Raw genomic sequence first — 24851 nt, forward strand, 5'->3', positions numbered from 1 at the left:
TTAAAAGTAAAGAGTACCAGTAAGGTTCATTACTCAACATTACTCACAAAAAAATGTAGCATCCTACCTATCCTAAAACAGAAAAGTCAGCTCATATAATAGTTTTGGTTTTTTGCAGAACCGGGGATTGAACGCAGGCCCTTGCACATGCCAGGGAAGCGCTTATTCCACTGAGCTATTTTTCCAGCCCTTATCTAATAATTAATAGCTATAAAAACCCACTACAAGCCCACATTTATTTAGTACAGATCTCTGGTAATCTATGATACTAGGAATACTAAAATTCACTGAAAAAGAATTAAAAAATCTTTATTTTCATAGACTCACATGCTCAGAGAAACTGCTACTATGGAGAACAATCTGTAGGACAAAGATTATCCAACCTTTTTTTTGTGTGTGTGTATGTGTATGACATTTTGAAATTAACCATCACATACTGTACACTGTCAAGTAAAACTAGAAAATAAAGCTATCTCCCTTCAAAATTTGTCATCAACACTAACAGCAACTGTCCAATATATTTGCAATGTCCAAAAATGGCTGTTGTATCTTATTAAATGGCTAAATAATGAGCTTAGAAAACTGAATGTTAACCACAGAATCTTTCAGGTGCCAGCATTCATAATTGAAATACATTTATTTTGCAAAAGCAACAGCTAAACTTTTGTCTCAGTAACTGTAGAACAATGCAAATTATCTTTCATACCAAGGTTTATACAAAATATATTCTGAGGCAGAGCTACAACTAGCAATGAATTCCTAATACATTAAACCAAATTTAATTCTACTACTTGCAGGTTTTACAGAAATAGTACTTGACACAATGAAATCCAACTTGATCTCAAAATCAAATTACATAAAAAATGTACAGTAAAAAGCGAGTAGCTCTTATATAAGTTTATCTAGAGAACCAATAATAAGAATGATTACTGATTCTCAGGAATTATTTTTCTTTTCTTTTCTTTTTATTTCTTTTCTTTTCTCTCCTTCCTGTATCAGTGAAGTCTTACCTGGGAGTTGAAAAGGACTTCCTGGTCCAGAACTTGCTGGGGAGTTGGGATAGGTACTGCTAGCAGGGGATGGGGGGTAGGGACTATTTGGAGATAAGGGAAAAGGAGTGTTATTGGGCTGATGGAAAGAATCTGGAAACGTGGCATTTTGTGGCATGTGCGGTTCATTGTGGCTCAGATTTCTAAACTGAACCAGAAGGCTGTGTTGTGGGTTGAATTCGTTATGACGAGGCACTAATACCGGAGGTAAGACTGAAAGACAAAAATCAAAAGTAACTGGTCAGGAATGACTAAAAGAAATGTACCATTCAGCGATGAAGGGGTTGGTAGAAATGATTCAGGTAAAACTGTAAACCTGTTAAAAGTTTACTTTTAGAAAGGGCTATTTTATAGAAACCTGAGTATATATTTACATTAAAAACCAAACCCAAAATTCTTGTCAACACTTAGCCTATATAAAGGATTCTGGGAGCTAAAAAAGATACCACTTCAGTTCTATGACATATGGGACATATTTAACAACTATAGTACAATCAAAGTTTAAGAAGTAAGTACTCTCAGATAGCAGAAAAATCAAACAAAATATTATGGAAAAGACAAACCCAGGTGGACCTTAACCAACCAGGAGAATTTCACATGAAAGTGTTAGGGGCAAGTACAGGAGGAAAAAAGAGACAGAAAAGAGTGCTGGCCCAGGCAATGATCTAGGTGCTAAGACTACAGAGTTGAGGTGAGGGAAGTGGATATCCTGCAAACTTGCACTTCCAATTCTGAATACTTTCATCATTCTCACTTTGAGAGATTTCAAACTTTAAATTCTATAGTAAGCTTTTCCCTGAGAAAAACAGTAATATTCCCCAAGTATAATTCCTCCATTCAAGATCAGTCTTCTAAATACTTTAGTAATAAAAATATAGTAATGCCTTGTTTCATGAATGCTTCTGTTTGCAAACAACTCAGTTCACAAACAAAAGCATTCAGTACAATTTTGCTTCTGTTTTCAAATTCTGCATCAGCTGACAAGACCACAATGGCTATCTTCTTCACACACACAAATGCGGCAATCTTCCCCAAGTCATAAAATAAATTAAGTTCTTAACCCAAGGTGCCACTCTATATACAATAATGTCTAAACATTTGAAGAAATTTCTTTAAAAAGTTGAGACATTAACCTTATTTCCATGTTCACTTTATCTAAAGACCCAATATCAACCACATTTAAACACCTGGTTATTATTCCCTACAGGAAACTTGATACTAATTCTCCAAACTCTTAATATATAATTCATCTCTTTTACAACTTTCTTGTATTTGTCAATGTCATTTTGATTCTGAGAGGCTGAGGAATTAGGACCACAAGTTCAAGCCTGGTCTGGGCAACTTAGTAAAACCATGTTTCAAAGTAAAAAATGAGAGCTGGGGATGTAGCTCAGTGGCACAGCACTTGCCTGGCAGGCATTATGCCTTCAGTTTAATTTCTGGCACCAAAAAAGAAAAAGTGAAAAATGAAAAAGGAAGCTGAGGATATAGATCAGTAAAGGCCCTAGGTTCGATCCCCAGTACTGCATGAATGAAATTAATGAATGAATGAATGGTTTTTTAAAACTTTCACTGTAATATCATTTAGCATCAATAAGATGAATTTGATTTTCAGTTAACTAAATCATAGCCTGGTTCCCCAAAGGAAGGACACTGTACACAACAAACTAAGGGCTCTTCAGTCAGTATTTGTACTATTTCATCTTTTACAGATTACTGCACAAATGTGGTCAACAATGACCAAAAGTGTTTTTGTTATGCTGCGTATTGGCAATTGCTGTTTCCCTGAATGACAGGGAAGCTGCCATTGGAGAGCAGGACATTAGACTGCAAGAAGTTCTGTTTAGTTAGCTAATAATCTGAAAAACTTAATGAAATAACTAGAATTCCATTCAGTGAAGATTATGTTTTTGTTTTTGTTTTTTGTTTTGTTTTGTTTTGTTTTGTTGTTGTTATGGTCAGCTCAGCCTACCCTAGGGGTGGGGCTGGCATGGCATGTGGTGCTGGGGATCGAACCGAGGTCCCTGCATGCTTGCCTAAGCAGATGCTTTATACCACTGAGCTATCTCACCAGCCCCTTATTTCTTTTTTAAGGCAGTTAAAATAAGTGGCTTCCCTCCTGCTTGTATACTATCTGTGCATATGATTTTTAAGATTTTATTTTCATCCAAAATAGCATACAGAGTTTAAGAGAGCACAACACAAGCATATAAAAAAGGTACCAAGAATGACAATTTTTAGACCTCTCAGATCACTTTCATAAACAAATTTAAGTTCTTAATCATTTCTTCTAACATTTACTTGTATCTGTGTTGTTAAACAATGTTTTATTGTTATCATTAATTTGTGAAGACTTTTTTATAGACATGCTTTTACAGCAAATGGGGCAGGTTAAAGGCATGGGTCAACAAGCCCAGCTCTCATAGCATTTCTTTGAAGATTTTTTCTCTCTACCAACCCCCATGCTCTGTTTGCAAAACAAATTATTCTCGTAGAATAAATCTGAAATTGATTCTAGGCCATATAATGCTTAACTTAAGCACTTTTTCATTGCACTGACTCATCCAATCCTGGGAGGTAGGTAGTATTATTCTCATACTAACTCACAAAAAGGGTAATGACCTTAGTAGTATATAATAAAACCAGGATTCAAATGCAGTAAGTCTAGCTTTGGGATTCAGTCTTAACTACTTCGCAATATTGCCTATTAAACACTGCATCACCTAGACTGGCTATTTTTTTTACATCTATTGCTGCTTCCTAACCATATTCCAGTTTCTTTTTATGTTTCTGCCACACTTACTCTATTGCATACTAGTTGTATGATCTTAGGTTCCTTCTTAGATCTTAGCTTCCTTGTCTGTAAACTTACAAATACACTTAGAGGATTCTAAGGTTTTATTACCATTTTCTAAATCTATGAAAGAATCGATCACAAGGTTAAAAAGCACCCAGTCCATAAGTGCTCAATCATAAGATTAGAAAAGTATCCAGTCTATAAGTGCATAATGCTAATTTCTCTTAATTATCACCATTACTATTATTTTATTAACACAATACTATCAAATTATCCTCCCAATGTTATATTAGCTTGATCAAAGGGAATTACTAGTTAATCCAGCTAGTTCTCTGTCCCTTCCTCCAGGATATTTGAACTTTAGATCAGAAACAGGATTCTATAGTTTCCCTATATTAAGATTTAGGTTTTCTGGGAGGCCAGGGAGATGGCTCAGCGGAATAAGCGCTTCCCTGGCAAGTGCAAGGGCCTGAGTTCAATCCCTGGTTCCGCAAAAAAAAAAAAAAAAAAGATTAAGGTTTTCTGGAGACACTTAAAAGTATCAGACTATGCTTTTATCCTTTGTATAGGCCAGGGACAAAGTTCAATGGTGTAAGCATGTGCCTGGCAAGTGCAAGGTCCTGAGTTCAATCCTCAGTACCAAAAAAAAAAAAAAAAGTAGCCTTTGTATAAAATGATTATAGTGGAAAAAAAATGTTACCAAAGATTTCTGCTGGCCAATTACTAGTCACATCCTGGCTATGGAAATAAACAAAATTCCTAGACTTACTCCTAGCAAATAACTTGCTTAAGAGTTTTCAGGCATTTGTCCATTAAATCTTCCCATTTTCTATACCTCATCAATCCTTCAGGATATAAAGAAATCAAAAATCAGGGCTGGGGAGATAGCTTGGCAGTCTAAGCACCTGCCTGGCAAGCACAAGGACCCAGGTTTGATCCCTAGTACCACATGCCATGCTGGCCCCAGAACTCTGGGCATGCTGTGAGGGCTACCAAAACCAGATGTGGTGGTGCACACCTGTAATCTCAACACTGGAAAGACTGAGACAGGAAGATCACTATGAGTCCAAACTGCATAGCAAGACCCTGTACCAAATAAACAGATTTTTTTAATTAAAAAAAATCAAAAATCACCTCAAATATCATCTCACTCCAACTAAATCTCTTATTAAATTTCCTTAGAATGCAATCATTGTTATTCTTTTTTGCCAGTTTTCACAATATTATTTTCAGTCTTTTTTTAAATGTATTTAGTACAAAGTATATGGGTTTCACTACACAGATCAGACTCCTAGTGATCCTCCTGTTTTCAGCCTCCCAAGGTATGCGCCATCATGCTCAGTCTCAGTCACTATCTCAGTGCACTCTGGGGGCAGGACCAGCACGGCACACCAGGGATCAAACCCCAGTCCCTGTGCCTGCCTAAGTAGGTGCTTTATTTTTAATTTTTTCCCATAATTTTATTGATAAACAAATAGCAATGAGACAGTTTCAAATCAAATTGGTAGGACAGTTTCAATAACACATTGCATACATTCTTCCTAGTGGTTAATTGCTGTACAAGATGTGGACATGATATCCCATTTACAAACACCATTAGAACAAATCCCTCTATACATCTATCCTAGCCACTTTGAATACACAGATACAAAATGGACATTCATCTGTATACCCTTTTTTTGTTAAGTTCCGTTATTTGAATGTTATAGGTATGTAAACTCAGCAAAATATTCTAAAAGAGTCCAGTAGCCCATAATAGTATTGGGTCTTCCGCTTGACTGGCAATAAGTAGGTGCTTTAGTTAGTCCGCTGAGCTATCTGGCCAGCCCTTCGGGCTTTTTTTTTAAATCACATTGGGCTGATATCTCAATAGCAGCAGACTGATTCTAAGGCAGCCTTATGACGACAACAGCTGGGTATTCATGTATTTGGTAAATCTCTTCCCCTTCAGTGTATGTCCTGTGACTTGCTGCTCACAAACAGTATATGACAAAGTGAAAAGATGTATTTGGTTACATTCCATATGAATTCCCTTCTTAATAGAAAGCCCCCTCTTCCTTGTAAGCTTTGAAGAAACTGCCATGAATGTGAACTCTCTATGATGAAGGCTATGTAGTAAGCAATTGAATGCAGTCTCCAGCTGATAATCACCAAAAATCCAATGGCAAGGAGCTGAATTTTGTCAACCTCATAGTGAGCTCTGGAAGCAGATTTTTCCCCATCAGATAAAAGCCTGGCTCTGACCAACACAGACTGGAAGCTTCAAAAAAAAAAAAAAAAAATTCTACTAAGCTATGATCAGAGCCTTACCCAAAGAAACTGCAATAATAAATGTTTGTTAATTTGTTGTGCCATTGCTATCTCAGATGCTAGACTTATAATATGTCCCTAAATTTCATGCTTGTGTTGGAAACTCAATCACTAATGCAACAGTATTGAGATGGGGTCTGATAAAAGGAAATTAGGCAATGTTGTCATTTAATAGATTACTCATCATGAAACCGTGCTGTAAGTTCAGCCCCTTCTTGTGCTCTCTTGTCTTACATTCACAGACCATATGTTTTGCTATAACGCAGTCAGAGGACCCTCACCAGATACAGCCTATCTTGTGCTCCCTAGCATTTAGGACTATGAGCCAAATAAACACCTATCTTTTATAAATTACCCAATCTGGTATTCTGTTAGATCAGCAACAAATGAACTATCAGCTTATAGAATTCTTTATCAAAAAATATTTATTGAAAATTAGCTACCAAGTGCTAGGAAACTGCACTAATTCTGAGCATTAAAGATATAATAATAAGTGAGACAGAGAAAGGCAATACACTTGCCAGTCAATCAACTACATATCTAATGTAGAATCAACTAGTGATGATATTTGGGCAAAGACTAAATGGAGTGAGAACGTGTGTCATAAAAAGGTTATGTGAAGAGAGTACGCTAAGGTAAACTGCAAGACAAATCTAGACAGGAGTATAGCAAGTTCAAGAATTCAGTGTTGAAATCATCTGTTTTAAGTTTAATTTCAAAAATTCTGATTATCAGTATAATAGTACAAAATTTTTAGTAAGAACTGACATGATTTGACATATGCCATTTTAAATTCACTTTAGCTGCTGTGTAGAAAATGCAATGCGTTGGGAGAAAAAGATGCAGATAGACCAATTATGAGACTATTTGAGGTGAGAAATGGTAATAGTCTACTCCTGGTAAGAGGTGACTGCATCAAGACTTATTTTGAAGGTATAGAAAGCAGCATTTGTTTATAGGTCAACCATAAGACTTAAAAAGAATAAAAGATATCCTTTATATTTAGGGTAATTGCTATATGAATGAATACTGGTGCCATGTACTTCAATAGAGAAAATAGGCAAAAAACCATTGGTGGAAGTAAAGATTCTGCTTAGCCATACTGTACATAATGTTGATGAAACACTCAATTGAGCTGTTACATAACTAATTTTATACAAGGGAGAAACTGATTCCAGAATTGAAATTATGAGCATCAGGTTACAGATAATTTTAAAACACATGAGACACTTAAAGAATACAGATATATAAAAAAAAAAAGCCCAAGGACTGAGTACTATGAAACAGGAGGATAAAACAGTAAACATTTAGAGCAAGAATATCAGTGAAGTTAGACAATCAGAAGAGGAATATCTTAAAAGTAAAAAAGAGAAAATTTTTAGTGGGAAGGCAGAAGAGGAACTGTATCAAATGCTACTGAGAATAAAACTGTATCAAATGCAAGTAGAATAAAACTGAGAATGACCAACTGATATCTACGAAAGAAGTCACAAGTGATCTGGACATACAAAACTATAGGGAAGAAAGACTAACTCAAAAAAACAAGAAAGAATGGAAATGGAGATGTGGAAATAACCAAAGAATCCTATAAAATGACCAGAAGAAACAGTGTGGGAAATGCAGGTGGGGGGTATGTGAAAGAAATCAAGACAGGAATTCCTTTTTAACTTTTATTTTAGGATAGGCAATATCATGACATGCTTATATGCTGTCAGAAATAGTCTAGCAAAATGGAAAAAAACAGTACAAGGGAGAGGGATGCTACTGTAGGAACAAAGCTCTTGAACAGACAAAAAGGAACAGGATCCATTGTACATAGTGGGATTAATTCTTAGATAAAATAGATATAGGTCATCCACAGGAAAGGTATAGCATGTGTATGAGTGCTTACTGTATACAATGAACCAAGGTAAGTCACTTGGGAATAATATCACCTGTATTTTAAAAAAAGCTAACTTCAAATCCACATTCCTTCTAAGATTAAAGCTTTAAAAATGAAATAAAAGATCAATATACCTTGTAATTAATAAATCTAATTATATATAAATCAGATAACAGTTTTAAAAAAAAATTCTTTTCAAGGGAGTCAAACCTACCTGGACTCTCCACTCTCTTATAGTGGTATGGATTGATACAAACTTCTTTTTGTTTAGATCCAAAAGGAAATTCACAAATATCCAATGGTTTTAGCTCATGATGACTCTGCAAATCAGGCCACCGCCAAACACGACAATATATAACATGTGGTAAGCCTTTTCTGTGAGAAACCTGGAGGCGTCCATCTAAAGATCTGGGAATAGTGACACATTTGCTTGGCTGTCCTGGACTGCTCAAGGCTTTCTCCAGTTCCTCCATGGCACCCTTTTTCTTTTTTAGCTTTTTAACCAAAGCATCAACTGCCTTTTCTGCCCATTTTTCCTCCTCATCACCTTGTTTCCAGCCCAACAATCGTTTCACTGCTGGACTAGTAAAAGAAAACAAGCTGGCCATTGACGTCATTTGATATGAATCTTCAGAGACCTTCCTGTAACCAAAGTCAGTAGCTAGTGGCAGAACAGATCACAGGTCCTAAGCAGGAGTTCCAAGTAAAGAACAGTAATGACATTTATCTTCACAAAGGCCATATGCTTCTTTCATTGGTTCAAGTCCTAAAAGAGAAAGGGGGAAAGAATCCTAAATTAAACCATTTCATGTATATTGCTTTTCTTCTCTTGTCTGTAAACAAGAGAAGAAAAGTATTATAAGCAAAGCAAAACAAGTAAGTCTAGAAAAAATATTCTCTAAAAATTCTGTAACCACTCACTTCCTTCTTCATAATACAAAACTCTGTCAAAGGCAAGCAACATCCAAAAGCCCAAAAACAAAAAATATTGCTCTACCAAAAAAACAGGCTCCAGACTTATTGTCCTCAATGAGGCCACTAAGCCCTATATAACAGTCTTCTAAGATTTACTTCTGAAGTAGTACTTTCCTTCATTAAAATAAATGTTACAAACTAGGTCAATTCTGAACATATGTCTTGATCTAATCAAAAGCCCTAAGAGAAACCTAGCTCTTCCCTTGTCATTGTTCTTTTAAACATGTTTAGCCTACACAGCAAAAATAACCACTAACAAGAGTAGAGAGACAGCCTACAAAATGGGGAAAAAATTTTTACAAGTTACTCCCCAAATAAAGACTAACATCTAGTATATATAAAGAACTCAAAAAAATTAAGACACATTTAAAGACCCAATTAAAAAATAGGCATCTAAGCCAGGCATGGCAGTTGCATATACCTATAATCCCAGCACTTAGGAGGCTCAGGAAGCAGGATGCTGAGACTTCAAAACCAGCCTAAAATACATAGTGAGACCTTGTCTCAAAAACAAACAAAAATAAAAAGGCATCTGAAATGAATAGATACTTCTCAGATGAAGAAATATAGACAGACAATAACTACTTTAAAAAAACGCTCAACATTACTGGCCATTTGCAAAATGCAAAAAATACTGAGATGTCACTTCAGTTCAGAAAGAATGGCTATCATCAAGAAATCAGTAGCAAATGTTGGCAGGGCTGTGGGGAGAAAGAACACCTCTTCACTGCTGGTGAGGTTGTAACCTGATAGAACCACTATGGAAATCAGTATGAAGTTCCTCAAAAAACTCCTTTTAGCCCACCTGTTCCCCTTATAGTTACCTTCCCAAAGGTTAGACATCATACCACAGTAATGAATGTTTACATAAACACAATTCATAATGGTTAAATCTTGAAAATTTAGGAAACAGCCTATATGTCTATCAACAGATGAATAGATTAAAAATGTGGTACAATGGAGTGTTATTCTGCCATAAAAAGGATAAACAAGTCATATTTAGGAAAATAGATGCACCCTGAGAGCATATTGGTAAGTGAAGTAACTGAGCCACACAAGCTTAAATATCGCATTATCTCTCATGTGAAAAACTTAATAGACAGCCAGATAGGTAGATATAGATATAACAAAGTAAAAGATAATATGAAAGGAGAGAAAGAAAAACAGTATTGCAATATAGTGTAGACAATGTATCTAAAAATGTACATTAGCTTAATGCAATTGTCTTACGTATTTTATACATTCTTTGGCCTATTAGTCTGGTTTTCAATGTGTATATATAATTATCTTTATAATGTCTTATAAGATACATATATAAATGAATCTTATGCTGGAAAAATAAAACTAAATAGAGGGAAGAGGAAAAAGAAGAGAATTGAAATGTGTTTATGTAGATGTACCAATTCCCTATAGTGAACATAAACATTATGTACTACAAAGATAGACTAATAGAGACTGGAGATATAGCTCAGCTACACAGAGACAGAGACAGAGACAGAGACAGAGACAGAGACAGAGACAGAGACAGAGACAGGCAAAGAAAAAAACCAATAAAATGTTTATTTTTACAAGTCTTAGGCAAAAGCCGTGACACTATTCAAGTCATATTATTAGATACAAATTGTATTGAAAGTTGAAAGTTGTCATAAAATGTAACAAACCCTCAAATCATACAACACATAACTGCCAGAAAAGTGGTAAGCATCTATTTTTAAAAGTAGGAATACAAGTTTGAAGAGAATACAGAATTAACTTAAATGTCAACTTACACTTCATAATTTCAACTAGCTTCTATGATATCTGAAACAATATTAGTTAATGAAGACACTCTGTTGTTAAGAAAGGACCTGCTTAGGCAAGCTTAGGCAAGTGAAGGGACCTCGGTTCAATCCCTGGCACCACATGCTGCACCAGCCCTGCAGGCTGAGCTGCCCAGAGTCTGGGCATAGTGATACAAGCCTGTAATCCCAGCACTCGGGAGGTTGAAAGCAGGAGGATCACCATGAGTCAGAGATGTGTAGTGTGACCCCATAACAACTATATACATTTTAAAAAGAAAGAAAAGAACAGAACAAGAACAAGAATAAGAGGTTGTTATTGGCAACAACACAAGGAAGTGACATGCAGTGGTACTTTACTGTTAACAATAAAATCTTGCTTTTTTGTCTCAGCTGCCGACATTTCCTGCAGACTAAGGAAGACCCAGAAGATTTGGGGCCATGTGAGCCATGGCCATAGCCACATCAGCAAGCACCAGAAGCACTCCGGAGGCTGGGGTAATGCTGGTGGCACACATCACCACAGGATCAACTTCAACAAGTATCACCCAGGCTACTTTGGGAAGGTTGGTATGAGGCATTACCACTTGAAGAGAAACCAGAGCTTCTGCCCAACTGTCAACCCTGATAAATTATGGGCACTGGTCAGTGAGAAGACATGAGTAAATGCTGCCAAAAACAAGACTGGAGTAGCTCCCACCATTGATGTAGTGCAATAGGGCTACTACAAGGTTCTTGGGAAGGGAAAGCTCCCAAAGCAGCCTGTCATCATGAAAGCCAAATTCTTCATCAGAAGAGCTGAGGAAAAGATTAGGGGTGTTTGGGGGGCTATGTTCTGGTAGCCAAAGCCACTGGACAGAGGGCTCATTAAAATGCTAACAAATGGTTTTCAAGAAAAAAAAGAAAATCTCCTGGGCTGGGAACATAGCTCAGTGTCACAGTGCCTGCCTGGCAAGCGTAAGGTCCTAAGTTCAATTCCTGATACAAAAAGAAAAAGAGAGAGAGAGAGAGAGAGAGAGAGAGAGAGAGAGACAGACAGACAGACAGACAGACAGACAGACAGACAGAGACAGACAAGGATATGCTGGGGAGATAGCTGAGTGGCTAAAGCACCTGCCTGACAAGCTCAAGGTTCTGAGTTAGATCCCCAGACCAACAACAAAAATATCTCCTACAAGGGTCAGCCAAATAGCTCAGTGGAGGGGTCGGGGGTTCAATCCCCAGGCCTGCTGTCCCAGCCCTGCCCACAGGGCATGCTGAGACTACAATTCAAAGCCAGCACTGGGAAGGCTGAAAACAGGAGGATCACTATGAATCCAAGCTGCATAGTAAGACCCTGTAACAACCAAATACATTTAAAAAAGAAAGTAACAGTGAATATAGAAACAATACAACTAGCTATGGTAAAAAGTTTAAATGTGATACAGAATAAAAGTGTTGTACAGACATTACGAAGAATAAAATGGACACTAACTTTGGTCAAGGTACTTCACTTCTTTCTCTATTTCCCCATTTATAAAATGTGAATAATTCATTACAAGTAAATAACTTAGAACTGGAGGGTGCACAGAAAAAAATAAATGTTAACTCCTGATCTATTATCATCATCATCAATAAGTACCATATTATGTACTAACAGGAAAAATGTAAAGTTACTTGTTTATGCAACACATAATAATGACTGGAAGACACACAGACTAAATAATTCACTGTACTTAACTTTGAAGTGGAAGAAGGAGATCCCATATGATTTGTTCTATATACTTCCGAACTTTTCTTCTTTAAAATAACAGCTTCATTGAGCTACAAGTTTCATACCACACAATTTATAAACTTAAGTATAAGATTCAGTGCATTTTAGCACATTAACAAAGTTGAGCCATCATGACCACGATCAAACTTAGATCATTTTTGTTATTTTTAAACAAAACATTCTACCCACTAGCTATCATCTCTCAACCCCTCACCCTTAAATCTAGGCAACCACTGAGTTACTCTCTATCTTCATAGATTTTCCTATTCTGGAAAATTTTTTAAATTCAAAATAAAGGGCCAGGAATATAACTCAGCAAAGTGCCTGCCTGGCAAGCATGAGGTCATGAGTTCAATTCCTGGTACAAAAAAAAAAGAAAGAAAATTCAAAATAGACCATGCTCACAGCAAATATAAAGACCTTAACATATCCAAAAGGAAGGAAATCCTGCAAAGTGATCTCTCACACCACACCGGAGTGAAACTAGAAACCTGAGCATTACCCGCAGAATGCTAAAGTAAAAATAGTAATCTAAAATCAAATTGAGATGAACAGAAAGCTGCTAGAAAAACCAGGCAACACTAATGCCTACTACAAAAAGCATGGAGGTTATGCTCTGTAGAGAAGGATAGGGTAATAACTGTATTAGGGGCTTCTATTGCCAAAATAAAGTTCTGCCGATTGCTCTGGGTAGTTGCACAGTGGAAATCAGTTTGTGAAAATTCAAATGGTTGGGTACTAATAATGTGTGTATATTTCTGTGTAATTTTAATATACTTTCTTGACACTTAGAAAGCAGAGCCAGGCATGGTGGCACATATCTGTAATACAATACAGATGGATGGCTGTGGAAAGTTCAAGGCCAGCATGGGAAACATGCTGGTCTCGAAATAAAATTTAAAAAGGACCAAAGATAAAACTTGGAGGTAAAGCACTTGCCTAGCATGCACAAGGCTCTGAGTTCAACTCCCAGTATGAGAGAAAGGGAGACAGTGAGAGAGAGAATGGGGAAGTGGGGAAAGGGAGAAAAGGGGGAAGAAACAGAAAGAGAAAATGGGGTGAGAGAGACCTTCTCACAAGGACCCTCTTACATGCTTCTAGTGTCCTTCCACAGAACTTTTACACAAAAATACGCAAATATAAAAAAAAATTTTTTTTCTTATAAATTGTATACTGAAAAAGAACAAGGTGGAGAAAAATGTTACCAATATATCTTCAAAATCTTTTCATGTCAATACAATAAGAATTTCAACATTCTTTTCTACCACACAAAATTGCAGTGTAAAACTAATACCATAAGTAAATCAAATTATATTATTTCTCTGCTCAAAAACACTCAGCTGGTGCCTTTTCATTATACTCAAACTACTAATCCTTACATTACTTTATAGGACCTACATGATTTGGCTGGCCCTTGGCACCTTCTCCAAACTCATTTCATGAGCATTTTCCTAGCTAACTACTTTCAACCATACTTGACTTCTATTGCTCGAGTACTTTAAGGCTATTTCTATCTACTTCAAGGCCACTGCACCTTTTTTTAAGACAGGGTTTAACTATATAGTTTGGCTTGACATTTGACTCACAAGGATTCAAACTCACAGTGATCCTGCTGCTTTAGCCTCCAGAGAGTTGAGATTACAGGCAGGCTCCACCATGCCCACCAAGACTACAACACTTGATGTTTGCTTTCCTGGAATTGTCTTCTCCAGACTTTAACATGGTTTACTCTATCAATTGAGTTGCTCCAATGTCCTCTGCAAGAGGAATTCTCTGACCACTTCATCTAAAAATACATACAGACATTTCCATTTCCATTTAGATACTTTCATTTCCATATCATTCTTTCTCCCTGACCTGTTCCATTATCTTTCACAGCATTCAGTAACTGTAACTGTAATCAGGATATAATATCAATTTTATTTTTTATTTTAAAGAGAATAAAACAGTAAAAAATGAGAAACGATGCAGAATTTCCCTAAACAAAATAATAGGAATTCAGCAATGATTGTTACATTGCATGCTGTTGTCTTCAAATTAGTCGTTCAGGGGGCCTGCCACGTAGCTCAGTTCTTTAAGTGGCTGCTTCAACAAAGCAGTCAGGCTCAGGTTGCTGTGGTTTGATCCCCACAACTCAAGCCACCCAAACCTGCCCTGAAGGCATTTGGAGCAAGAAAACAAAACAAAACAAAAAAACACAAATTAGTTGTTCATATTACTGGATATAAGCATGCAAAATTGTTCAAAAAGTTATAAAAATTGATTAAGAACTGAGCATTAACTACTCTTTTCAATAGACCAGCAATAATCAGTAGTATAATTATCCAAGCTATCCTTGTATATATGCACATATCTTTTCTCTTTCTTTCGTCCTTTTCCTCATCCCTTTCACAGTATCTACTGTACCTTTCAGATTTTATTTACTCTTTCAGGTTCTTATACTAGGGAGACAATATAATGTTTACACACACAGGTCTGATTTATTTCACTTATTAGTATGGTCTCTAGTTGTATCCATTTACCTATAAAAGTTTCATCTTTTTTACAGCTGAATAATACTCTGTTGTATAAAGTCACATCTTTTTTAATCCATTCCTCAGTTGATGGGCATTTGGTTTGCAAGATTTGGCTATAACAAATTGTGCTGCTAAAACCATGGGTGCACATATATCACTGTGGTACGTTTTCAGTTCTTCTGGAAAAATATTTAGAAGGGGAATAGCTAGGTTGAATGGGACCTCTAATCCTGTATTTCTGAGGAATTTCCACAGTGGTTGTATTAGGCTACACTCCCACCAACACAGGGTTTTCCCATGACCCTGCCAGTATTTATATTTGGTGACTTCTTGATGATAGCTGTTCTTTCAGGGATGAGATGAAATCTCAGTGTTGTTTTCATTTGCTTTTCTCGAATGACCAATGATGTTGAACATTTTTTCATATATTTATTTGTCATTTGTATTTCTTCATCTAAGAAGTATATACACATCTCAGATGTCCATTTTTGGATTGGATCTTTGAATTTTGGGGGCCTGAATTGTTTAAAATTCTTCATATGTTCTTGCTTCCACAAGCAACATGTTTCTCTTTTGATGTGTCACCCTTGGCAAAGGCCCAATATAATGGGGCTCCTCAATCTTGGAATTGAATTTTAGGAACTGTGAGTCAAAATAAACTTTTTATAAGTTAATTACCTCAGGAATTTGCCTACAGTAATGAAGAGCTAATACAAGGACTGATCCAATTATATCTGAAAGATAACAGCAAATTTTGTAGCCAAATGACTAAGATAATGATAATTCCACTAATAGAATTAAGGAAATTAAGTAGGTGTATTTATCAGCAGCAATAACAGTAAACTCCACTGGGAAAAGTCATGACTACAGATACAGGTCAGTGAGTCAAAAATGAGAAACAGACTTAAGATTTTACACAAAGAAATGAAGCAATAAGAAACATAGGTTTAAAACATAGTAAAAAGAAGTAAACACTGAATATAAAAACATTCACTTGCCAGGCATGGTGGTACTTGCCTATAAATCAAGCACTTGGGATGCTGAAGTCAAAAAATCACCCAATTGGAGGCTAGCCTGGGCTACAAAATAAATTCAAGGCCAGCCTGGACTACAAAGCTAGACTTTCTCCAAAAACAAAAACAAAAAGCAAAAGAAAACAAAATAAAATTCAACCAGGTATGGTGGCACACGCCTGTAATCCCAGCACTCTGGAAACACAGACAGGAGGACTGCTGGGAATACAGGCTAGCCAATGCTATATAGTGAGTTCAAGGACAGAATGAACTATATAGTAAAAGACCTTGTCTCAAAAAAAAAGAAATTCATTTGAAGTATTATTGATAAAGAACTATCAAAAAGACAGGCTTAGAACTAGATATAGTAACACTGTACAAGAATAAACATAGGAGACTTTAAAGAAAATGTGGGGCCAGGGATATAGCTCAGTGGCACAGCACTTGCCTGGAAAGTATGAGGTCCTCAGCTCAATTATTGGTATCAAAAAATAAAAACAGGCCTTTTTACCAAGATGACACCAAAGGCAAAGAAGGAAGCCCCTGCCCCTCCCAAAGCTGAAGCCAAAGCAAAAGCTTTGAAGGCCAAGAAGGCTATGCTGAAAGGCATCCATAGCCACAAAAAGAAGTCACCCACCTTCCGCTGTCCCAAGACACTGTGGCTCCAGAGGCAGCCCAAATACCCTGGGAACAGCGCCCCCAGGAGAAACAAGCTTGACCACTATGCCATCATCGAGATCCCGCTCACCACAGAGTCAGCCATGAAAAAGATCGAGGACAACAACACACTCATGTTTATTGTAGATGTCAAAGGCAATAATCACCAAACCAAACAAGCTGTGAAGAAACTCTATGACATCGATGTTGCCAAGGTCAATACCCTAATCAGGTCTGATGGAAAGAAGACATACGTTCAACTGGCACCCGATTATGATGCATTCGATGTTGCCAACAAAACTGGGGTCATCTAAACTGTGTCCAGCTGGCTAATTCTAAATATATACATTTTTTTCCCAGTAAAAAAATAAATACATAAATAAATAATAAAAATAAAGAGAATGTGAAGGGCTGGCCAAATAGCTCAGCGGATTAAGGCACCTTCAAGCAGGCACAGAAGCCAGGGGTTTGATCGATCCCTGGCTGTGCCAGTCCTACCCCTGGGAGGCACTAAGATGGCAATTGAGACTGGGCATGGTGGCACATACCTGTAATCCCAGTTCTTGGGAGGCTGTAAACAGGCGGATCACTACAAGTCTGATCTAGTGGTGAGACCCTGAACACCCTGTAGACCCTTCCCTAAAATACAAATAAATAAATAAGAATATGAACAAAGACGAATTTCAGCAAGATGATACTAAAGGAAAGAATATATCATTCCATTTATATGACATTTAAAAACAGGCAAAACTAACCTAAGACAATGAAAATAGAATAGTACCAAATGTCAAGAGAGCCATCTAGGAAGCTTGAACTTTTGTGTATCTTAATCTGGGAATGAGAATATACATCTATAAAAGTTCATTAAGATTTGTCAAACTAGGGGCCAGGGAGATGGCTCAGTGGAATAAGCGCTTCCCTGGCAAGCGCAAGGGCCTGAGTTCAATCCCCGGTTCCACCAAAAAAAAGATTTATGGAACTGCAGAGATAGCTTGGCAGTTTAAGCACCTTCCTGGCAAGTGCAAGGACCTGGGTTTGATCTCCAGTACAGCATGTTGTGCCTCTCCAAAACCAGGCATGGTGGCGCATACGTGTAATCCCAGGAGTGGGGTGGCTGACACAGGAAGATCACTATGAGTCTGAGTTGTGTAGGAAGACTCTGTACCAAATAAATAAAAGATACTTTAAAACTGCAAAAATAAAAATAAAAAAGTATATGAACTTTATATAATATACTTTAATTTTTAAAACCTTTTAACAATTTACTAATAAAATCAGGTACCATTCACTACATTAGCATCTCCTTCATTGTGAGAGTTTATAAACTATAAAAATTTTATAAAAACTACAAGTTATGAAAAAACCTTAATGCTAATGCCATTGCCACCAATGCAAAACTAATAAATGTCATATACTACCAAACTTTATGATAAAAATTAAGTCTATTTATATTTGACTCGTTCTGTTCCTTATAAAAAATTAATACATATTATCAATATAACCCGTTTTCCCAAAAATTTAGTTTCATTTTTTCAATTGAAAGCCCTGACATCTTTTATTCACCAGTTAGTATGAAATGTTGTTTATATTTTAAGTAGTTTTATTTTAAATAAGCTTCATCCTGAACCAATTATCATTAAGTCACAAAACCTAAAGGTAGCAGAGCTTTCCTTGATGACTCTGTATCATTAGAATCCTGCTGTCACGCTAAGCTAGAAACTTTCTGTAAAAGCTTTACACACTCACTAAAGAGAAAAGGGGGCTCAAATTATCTAGAAAAGTTCTTTACAGAAGAAAATTTTCAGATATCTGAATTTTCTTAAAATGATTTCAAGGATTTCACCAGCTAGCTTCCTTCCTTAAGTGATTGCTTAAGCAACAAACTATTATTCCTCTGATAATTGTAAGAGTGTTTCTTTCTCTTTTTAATGTATTTGGTATAAGGTCTCACTATGCAGCTCAAATTAATGTGATCCTCCTGTTTTCAGCCTCCTCAGTGCTGGGATGACAGGAGTGCACCACCACGCCCAGTCTCTGGTGAAGGCTCAGCACACCATGGAGCGGGGCCGGCAAGCAAGTAGTGCCAGGGATTGAACCCTGGTCCCTGCACTTGCCTGAGCAGGTGCTTAGTCTGCTGAGCTATCTTGCTGGCCCTGAAAGAATGTTTATAAACCAGTAACATTTACTGAGCACTCCTGCCAAACACCATTAAAGATTTCACATTTGGAAACTGAAAGTCACTGATTTAAAAAGTCACAAATGGTAAATTCCATTATTTCATATTACAGATGACAAAACAGGCAAAGGGAGATTAAATGTAACTTGCTAATTTATTCATAGCAAGAAACAAGCCAGGAATTAAATTCTGGCAGTCCAGCTATGGCATCCACATTTCCACTCACTACATATCTTGTCCTAAAAAGAAAGGCTCCTGTGGAAGTCCTAAAATAGTCTACTATAATTAGTGGTTCATGCCTCTAATCCCAGCACCCCAGAAGGCTGAAACAGGAGAATCACAAATGCAAACCCAGCACAGCTAATTAGGCAACTTAACAAGATCCTGTCTCAAAATAGAAAAATAAAAAGGCCAGTGATGTAGTTCAGTTGGGAAGGTCTTGAGCTTAATCAGTCCCTAGTAACACAAATACACAGATTCAGCTGCTATACTATGGAGTATTATTCAACAATTTTTAAAAAACTATTGATACGTGCTATAACATGGGTAACTCTTGAAACATAATACTAAAAGAAAGTCAGCCACAAAAGGCCACATGTTGTATGATTCCTTTTCTGAGACAACATCTTGCTATGTAGTACAGGCTGGCCTTGAACTCACTATGTAGCCTAGGCTAGCTTCCAACTTGCAGTGATCTCCTGCCTCTGCCTCCCAAGTGCTGGGATCACAGGCATGCACCATCATTCCTGGCACAACTCCATTTCTATGAAATGTCCAGAATAAAGGAATCTAGAGACAAAAAGTGGACTAAATGTTGCCAGGGTCTAGGGCAGTGGTTGCCTACCTGTGGCACATATGCTGTTATCGATGAAAGCTATAAAACAGTGATGGTGAACCTTTTAGAGCTTTCAATGATACAAACAACCCACTGCAGCACACAAGTCATGGGCTTGTCACCACTGCTCTAGGAGGTTCACCATCATGATCTAGGACAAAAGCAAATGTGGGGTGACATAATCAGTAACAAGACTGCTTTGTGTAGAAATAAAGATATTCTAAAGTTGATTATAGTGATTACCAGCCAGGAATAGTGTAAACACCTGCAATCCCAGTACTCTGGGAGGCTGAGGAAGGAGAATGATATTGTTTAAGTCTAGCCAAGTCAACATCACAAGACCCTGTCTCAAAATAAGAAAAAAATTTTAAAAAGGGCTGTAGTTTGATTGCAAAGACCCTACATTCAATTCCCAGTACTGCTAGCTAAATAAATAAATATGACAATGACTGAACAACATGCAGAATTTTTAAGTGTACACTAGAAGTGGATGCATTGTATAACATATGAATTATATCAATACAGTATTTATATTTAAAATTTAATTTTTTATATTTCCAGAGGGTTCAAATGCCTTATTTTCTTCTGCTTCATCGTAGCAACAGTTTTCTTTAAATAAAATTCTTAAAGCAAAAATCTTATCTATTGTTCTTATATTCTTTCGACTTCTCCAAAACACCCAAGCTAACGTACAAAATTACTCAGTTTAAGAGACCATGAATAACATAGATTAATATGCTTAATTTCAAACTGACTTTTCTGTAACATTTAACACAACAAATCTCATCAAGCTACAAACTTTAACCCAATTTACTCTCACTTAACTAAGTCAATTAGCAGAAATGAAAGGTTTGTCTGCCTAAGCTGAAAAAACAAACTCAGTTTCTCCTCCTGTAATTTCCCAACATAGAACACATCAGTGACCACATGCTGGTGTTTTCCCCACGTGCAAGGCAGGCAGCTCTCCAGTGGGCGCCACCTGCGTGTCTCATAATTCAGTTCTGAGACCACCTGCTGATAGAATCGGAGCCCACAGACTGAGAGTCCACAGGACTCTTCCCTTCTCCTTTTTGATACCAATTATAAACTCAGGTTTGTTTTATTTCATTGTGCTTCTGAGATTAGAATAATTTGCTAGAGTGATTTTGTCAGTCACAAAACTGACAAAAACACAAAGTATAGCATTTATTATGAAGAATATTCTGACATAAATGAGCAGTCAGATGAAGAACTATATAAGACAAGTTTAAAAGATACTAGAGAGCAGAAGCCTCCATCCCCGTGGTGTTGGAATACACCACCCTCCCAGCACATAGATGTGCTAGTGTATATCTTCCTGGAAGTACCCCCAAAGGTCTAGCTATCCACAAGCTCCAAGAACATATATATAGGCATAAACATTTTGGCTACTACAATCAACTTAACCTTCACCCCAGTCTGGGACTGGAGCAGAGAGTTCCAAGGCTCTGAGCACATGATTGGTTCCCTTGTCAACAATACCCCACAATCTAGTGATTATGTAAGTCCAGGTGTTTGAAAGGTCTGGCTATACACCACAGACTGCCTTTCTCTTCTATTACCCTGAGACTGTTTTAGGAATTATGGACAAAATGCCCACATTTTTACAACAACAACAAAAAAACCTTATCGTTTAGTCATTTGGAAAAGGGCTTTGGGAACCATGAGCACAAATATACAAATACCACAATGAGCGTGCTACTCATTAGCAAGCTATAAAAATCATATTTATTCCAAAGCCTTCCTAATTAGGATATTTCTAACACATTTATCACCAGACTATCATCTCAGAATAACGAGACAATGAATTATCTTTTTTGAAACAGGGATTCAAACTTAATATAAAGTTCAGGCTGGTCTTGAGCTCACCACGTAGCTTGTGCTGGCCTTGAATTCACAATGATCCTCTTGCCTTAGTCTCCCGAATGGGATTATAGGCGTGTGCTACCATGTCTGGCAATGAACTATTTTTTCTAATTATAAAATATACTTACCCACAATCACACCATTAACACTGGGTATACTCACTAGTCTTTGTAAATTTTTTTTCTTCCCCAAACCTTTCTTATGATTGAGGATATACCAAAGTACTCTCTGGCACTCTGCCTTTCCCTTTTAATACAAGTACTTGCCTTCCCCTCACCTCCATATATAACTTGTTTAAATTCTTGTAATGGCTTAAGCAGGTTTTACTATAAACACTGATTCTTTTTTTGTTGTTATTGTTGTTGGTTTTTTTTGTGTGTGGTACTGGGGGTTGAACTCAGGACCCTGAGCTTAACAGGCAAGCACTTATTCTACTGAGCTATCTCCCCTGCCCCAACACTGATTCTTTTTGTTTGTTTGTTTGTTTGTTTGTTTGTTTTTGGCGGAACCAGGGATTGAACTCAGGCCCTTGTGCTTGCCAGAGAAGCACTTATTCTACTGAGCCATCTCCCCAGGCCCCCCCAACACTGATTCTTAACAGAAATTATATGCATAGACATATATTGAGTACTTTTTCTTATTACTTGTTTTCCAGCATCAACTATATCACCATACTATACTGTTCTTTCCTTAAATATTGCACAATACTTTTTCCTTATAAATATAATGTTTTACTTATCTACTGTTGTAATATTTAATATCTAGGTTTCTAAATTAAATTATCCATAATAAAAAATAAATGATTAAGTGGAGATCAAACGTTTCTAGTTCCCACAGTGATGAATCAATTTTCTACTATCACCTTTTTTTTTTTTTTTTTTTTTGTAGACTATACCAGTCAAAATAGGCCTGGGGGCATAGCTGTGGAACAGTATTTACCTAGCATGCTCAAAGCCTTAAGTTCATCCCTAACCTAATCTGTTGTTAATTAATTTTAAAAAATAATACAAACCTTTGTCCACAGATTGAAATAAGGTATCAGAAAGCTAGGGATATAGTAAAATGTTTATTTTATTTTCCTCACATAGGTCCTTATTTGTCAAAGAATTTCTCCTTATGTATACAAAACATGGAATGCTGTCCTTTCTGACTTCCATATACTAGTATTGCTACATGAGCTGGAAGTGAAGTTGTAACAACCCTGAAAACAAGACTATCTTTAGATTTCCTGGTAACCAAAATGTTTAAATGTGTAAGTGTCTTGTTGTAAAGTTTATTCAATTTTTCAGGTTCCCTTTGCTTTCCACTGAAACTAGTTTAGAAGCACCAAGAATACCCATTTTACATTCAACCAACTGATGTGTACATAGCAGTCTATAATATTCTACATTATCTCTAAATTTGTCCTAACAATAGAAAAAAATCCCAAGACTTTACTTGGCAACTACTACAGTTTTCAGAATGTACACATTAGCAGATAGGGAAATTTCGGTTCTGTGTAATACCTTTCCATACTGTTTACAGGGTCTTCAGAAGTACAAATACAGCCTGATCATTAATATGACACACACTTAATGGGTCCCTGCTAAGGAAGAGACACTAAGTCACATACAAATGGGCTGAAATATAAATCAAATTCAGACCTTAATTCTATAAAGACTTTCAAATTAATAGAACTAGTATGTATTCATACTTAGTCACACCATATAGTGGAGATAATCATGTAAGGGTGCTAACAGGAATTTAGGGGATGGTCCTTTGGGGAGCAGGTAAAAGGAGACATGAAGAAACACAGTTATATGTTAAGCATAGAAACTATTATCTGCAAAGACTCAGAGTCTATTCTAGCAGGATGAGAAAGTACCGGAAGTGCAATTTGCTAAAACAAGATAATGGGCTAGAAATACTCAAGAAGGCAAATCTATACAGCAATACCACTGTAAGTATTATGACACATAAAAGCCCCAGATTTGAAGTATACTGAACCTGAGTTCAAGTTCTGGATCCAACATGTAGAACTTAACATTTCCACTACTTCCTATTTTGTACAATGAAAACCACAGCCCTAAAGAGTTTGAGAGCTAAATGAGATGAGCACTCATGTAATAAACATAAAAATTTTAGCATCAGGTATTATGATATGTGTCTAGATCTTCCCCGGTTAACTGTAAACTGTTGCCCCTCTGCCATGTGCCACCCTGCCTTGGAGCCAGCCAATTATGACTGAAACTTCTATAAATTATGACCTAAATGAACTTTTCCTCCTTCAACTTTGGGTGTTGAGTATTTTATTTCACCAACAAGAGAAAGATCATTGAGACATCAGGCTAAGGACTGTAAATATAGAACTGGGTTACTTTGAAAATTTACAAAGCCATCTACTTTAAGAGGCGTAGTTTCATAAACCCTGAAGAAAACGCTACAAATTAAACTACCACATAATACTTTCTTAGCTTTTAAAATTTTTCTTCACAGCGTGTCACTCTGCCATCAAGACTTTAGGTCTGGAGAGCATTCTTTTTTTTTTGGGGGGGGGGAACCGGGGATTGAACTCAGACCCTTGCACTTGCTAGGGAAGCACTTATTCCACTGAGCCATCTCCCCAACCTAGGACCATCATTTTTTCTTTTTTAAAAAAATTTTTATGTATTTGGTGCAAGGTCTCACTGCACAGCTCAGATTCATAATGATCCTATTTTTAGCCTCCCCAGAGCTGGAATTACAGGTGTGCACCACCATGCCCAGTTTTAGGATTACCTTTGAAGATGCTTGCTTGATCTTCCCAGACCAGTGATGATGACTCCATGGTATGAGCCACACTTGGCTGTTATCACTGACAATTCTAACAGGCTCATCACCATCACTATCTGAGGATTTGCAATGAACAACCAAAGCTTTTAAATGAAAGTTACTGCACACGAGTAGACACAACAATGACCATAAGGAGACTGAATTGAAAGCATCAACAACAGCAGAGGCACAGACATACAATGACAACCACACCAAAACTGCCATCTGGCCCAAAACAATACTCATATGTCACTCACTTAAGGAAATCCCAATTCAGAGATATTATGAGGTAGAACACAAATGAACAGCTCAAAAGAAACAGCAGCATTTACACGCCCTGACTCCTTTCTGGTATTCTGCGGCACTTGCCACTCCGTACTTGTTCTCATCCTCAGTTGTTCTCATTCCTTTAACTTTTGTACCTCCTCTTTGTGCA

General features: G+C 36.9%; 1 protein-coding gene and 1 pseudogene across 2 annotated transcripts in view; one reads left to right on the forward strand and one right to left on the reverse strand.

Annotated features, from left to right (window-relative positions):
• The window catches only part of Smad5 (SMAD family member 5), a 46831-nt gene that overhangs the window by 10521 nt on the left and 11459 nt on the right, over positions 1-24851 (reverse strand). For both annotated transcript variants that reach the window (XM_012515005.2, XM_023716562.1), the window contains 2 exons: positions 8253-8804; positions 1011-1262 (listed from right to left, as the gene is read on the reverse strand). In XM_012515005.2, coding sequence (XP_012370459.1) covers positions 1011-1262; positions 8253-8655 — 655 coding nt within the window. In that variant the 5' untranslated portion in view covers positions 8656-8804. The remainder of the gene's footprint in view (positions 1-1010; positions 1263-8252; positions 8805-24851) is intronic.
• On the forward strand, positions 16589-17044 carry LOC105742363 (annotated as a pseudogene).

The sequence above is a fragment of the Octodon degus genome, unplaced genomic scaffold, assembly GCF_000260255.1.
Source record: "Octodon degus isolate 3935 unplaced genomic scaffold, OctDeg1.0 scaffold00048, whole genome shotgun sequence".
Taxonomy (NCBI): Eukaryota; Metazoa; Chordata; class Mammalia; order Rodentia; family Octodontidae; genus Octodon; species Octodon degus.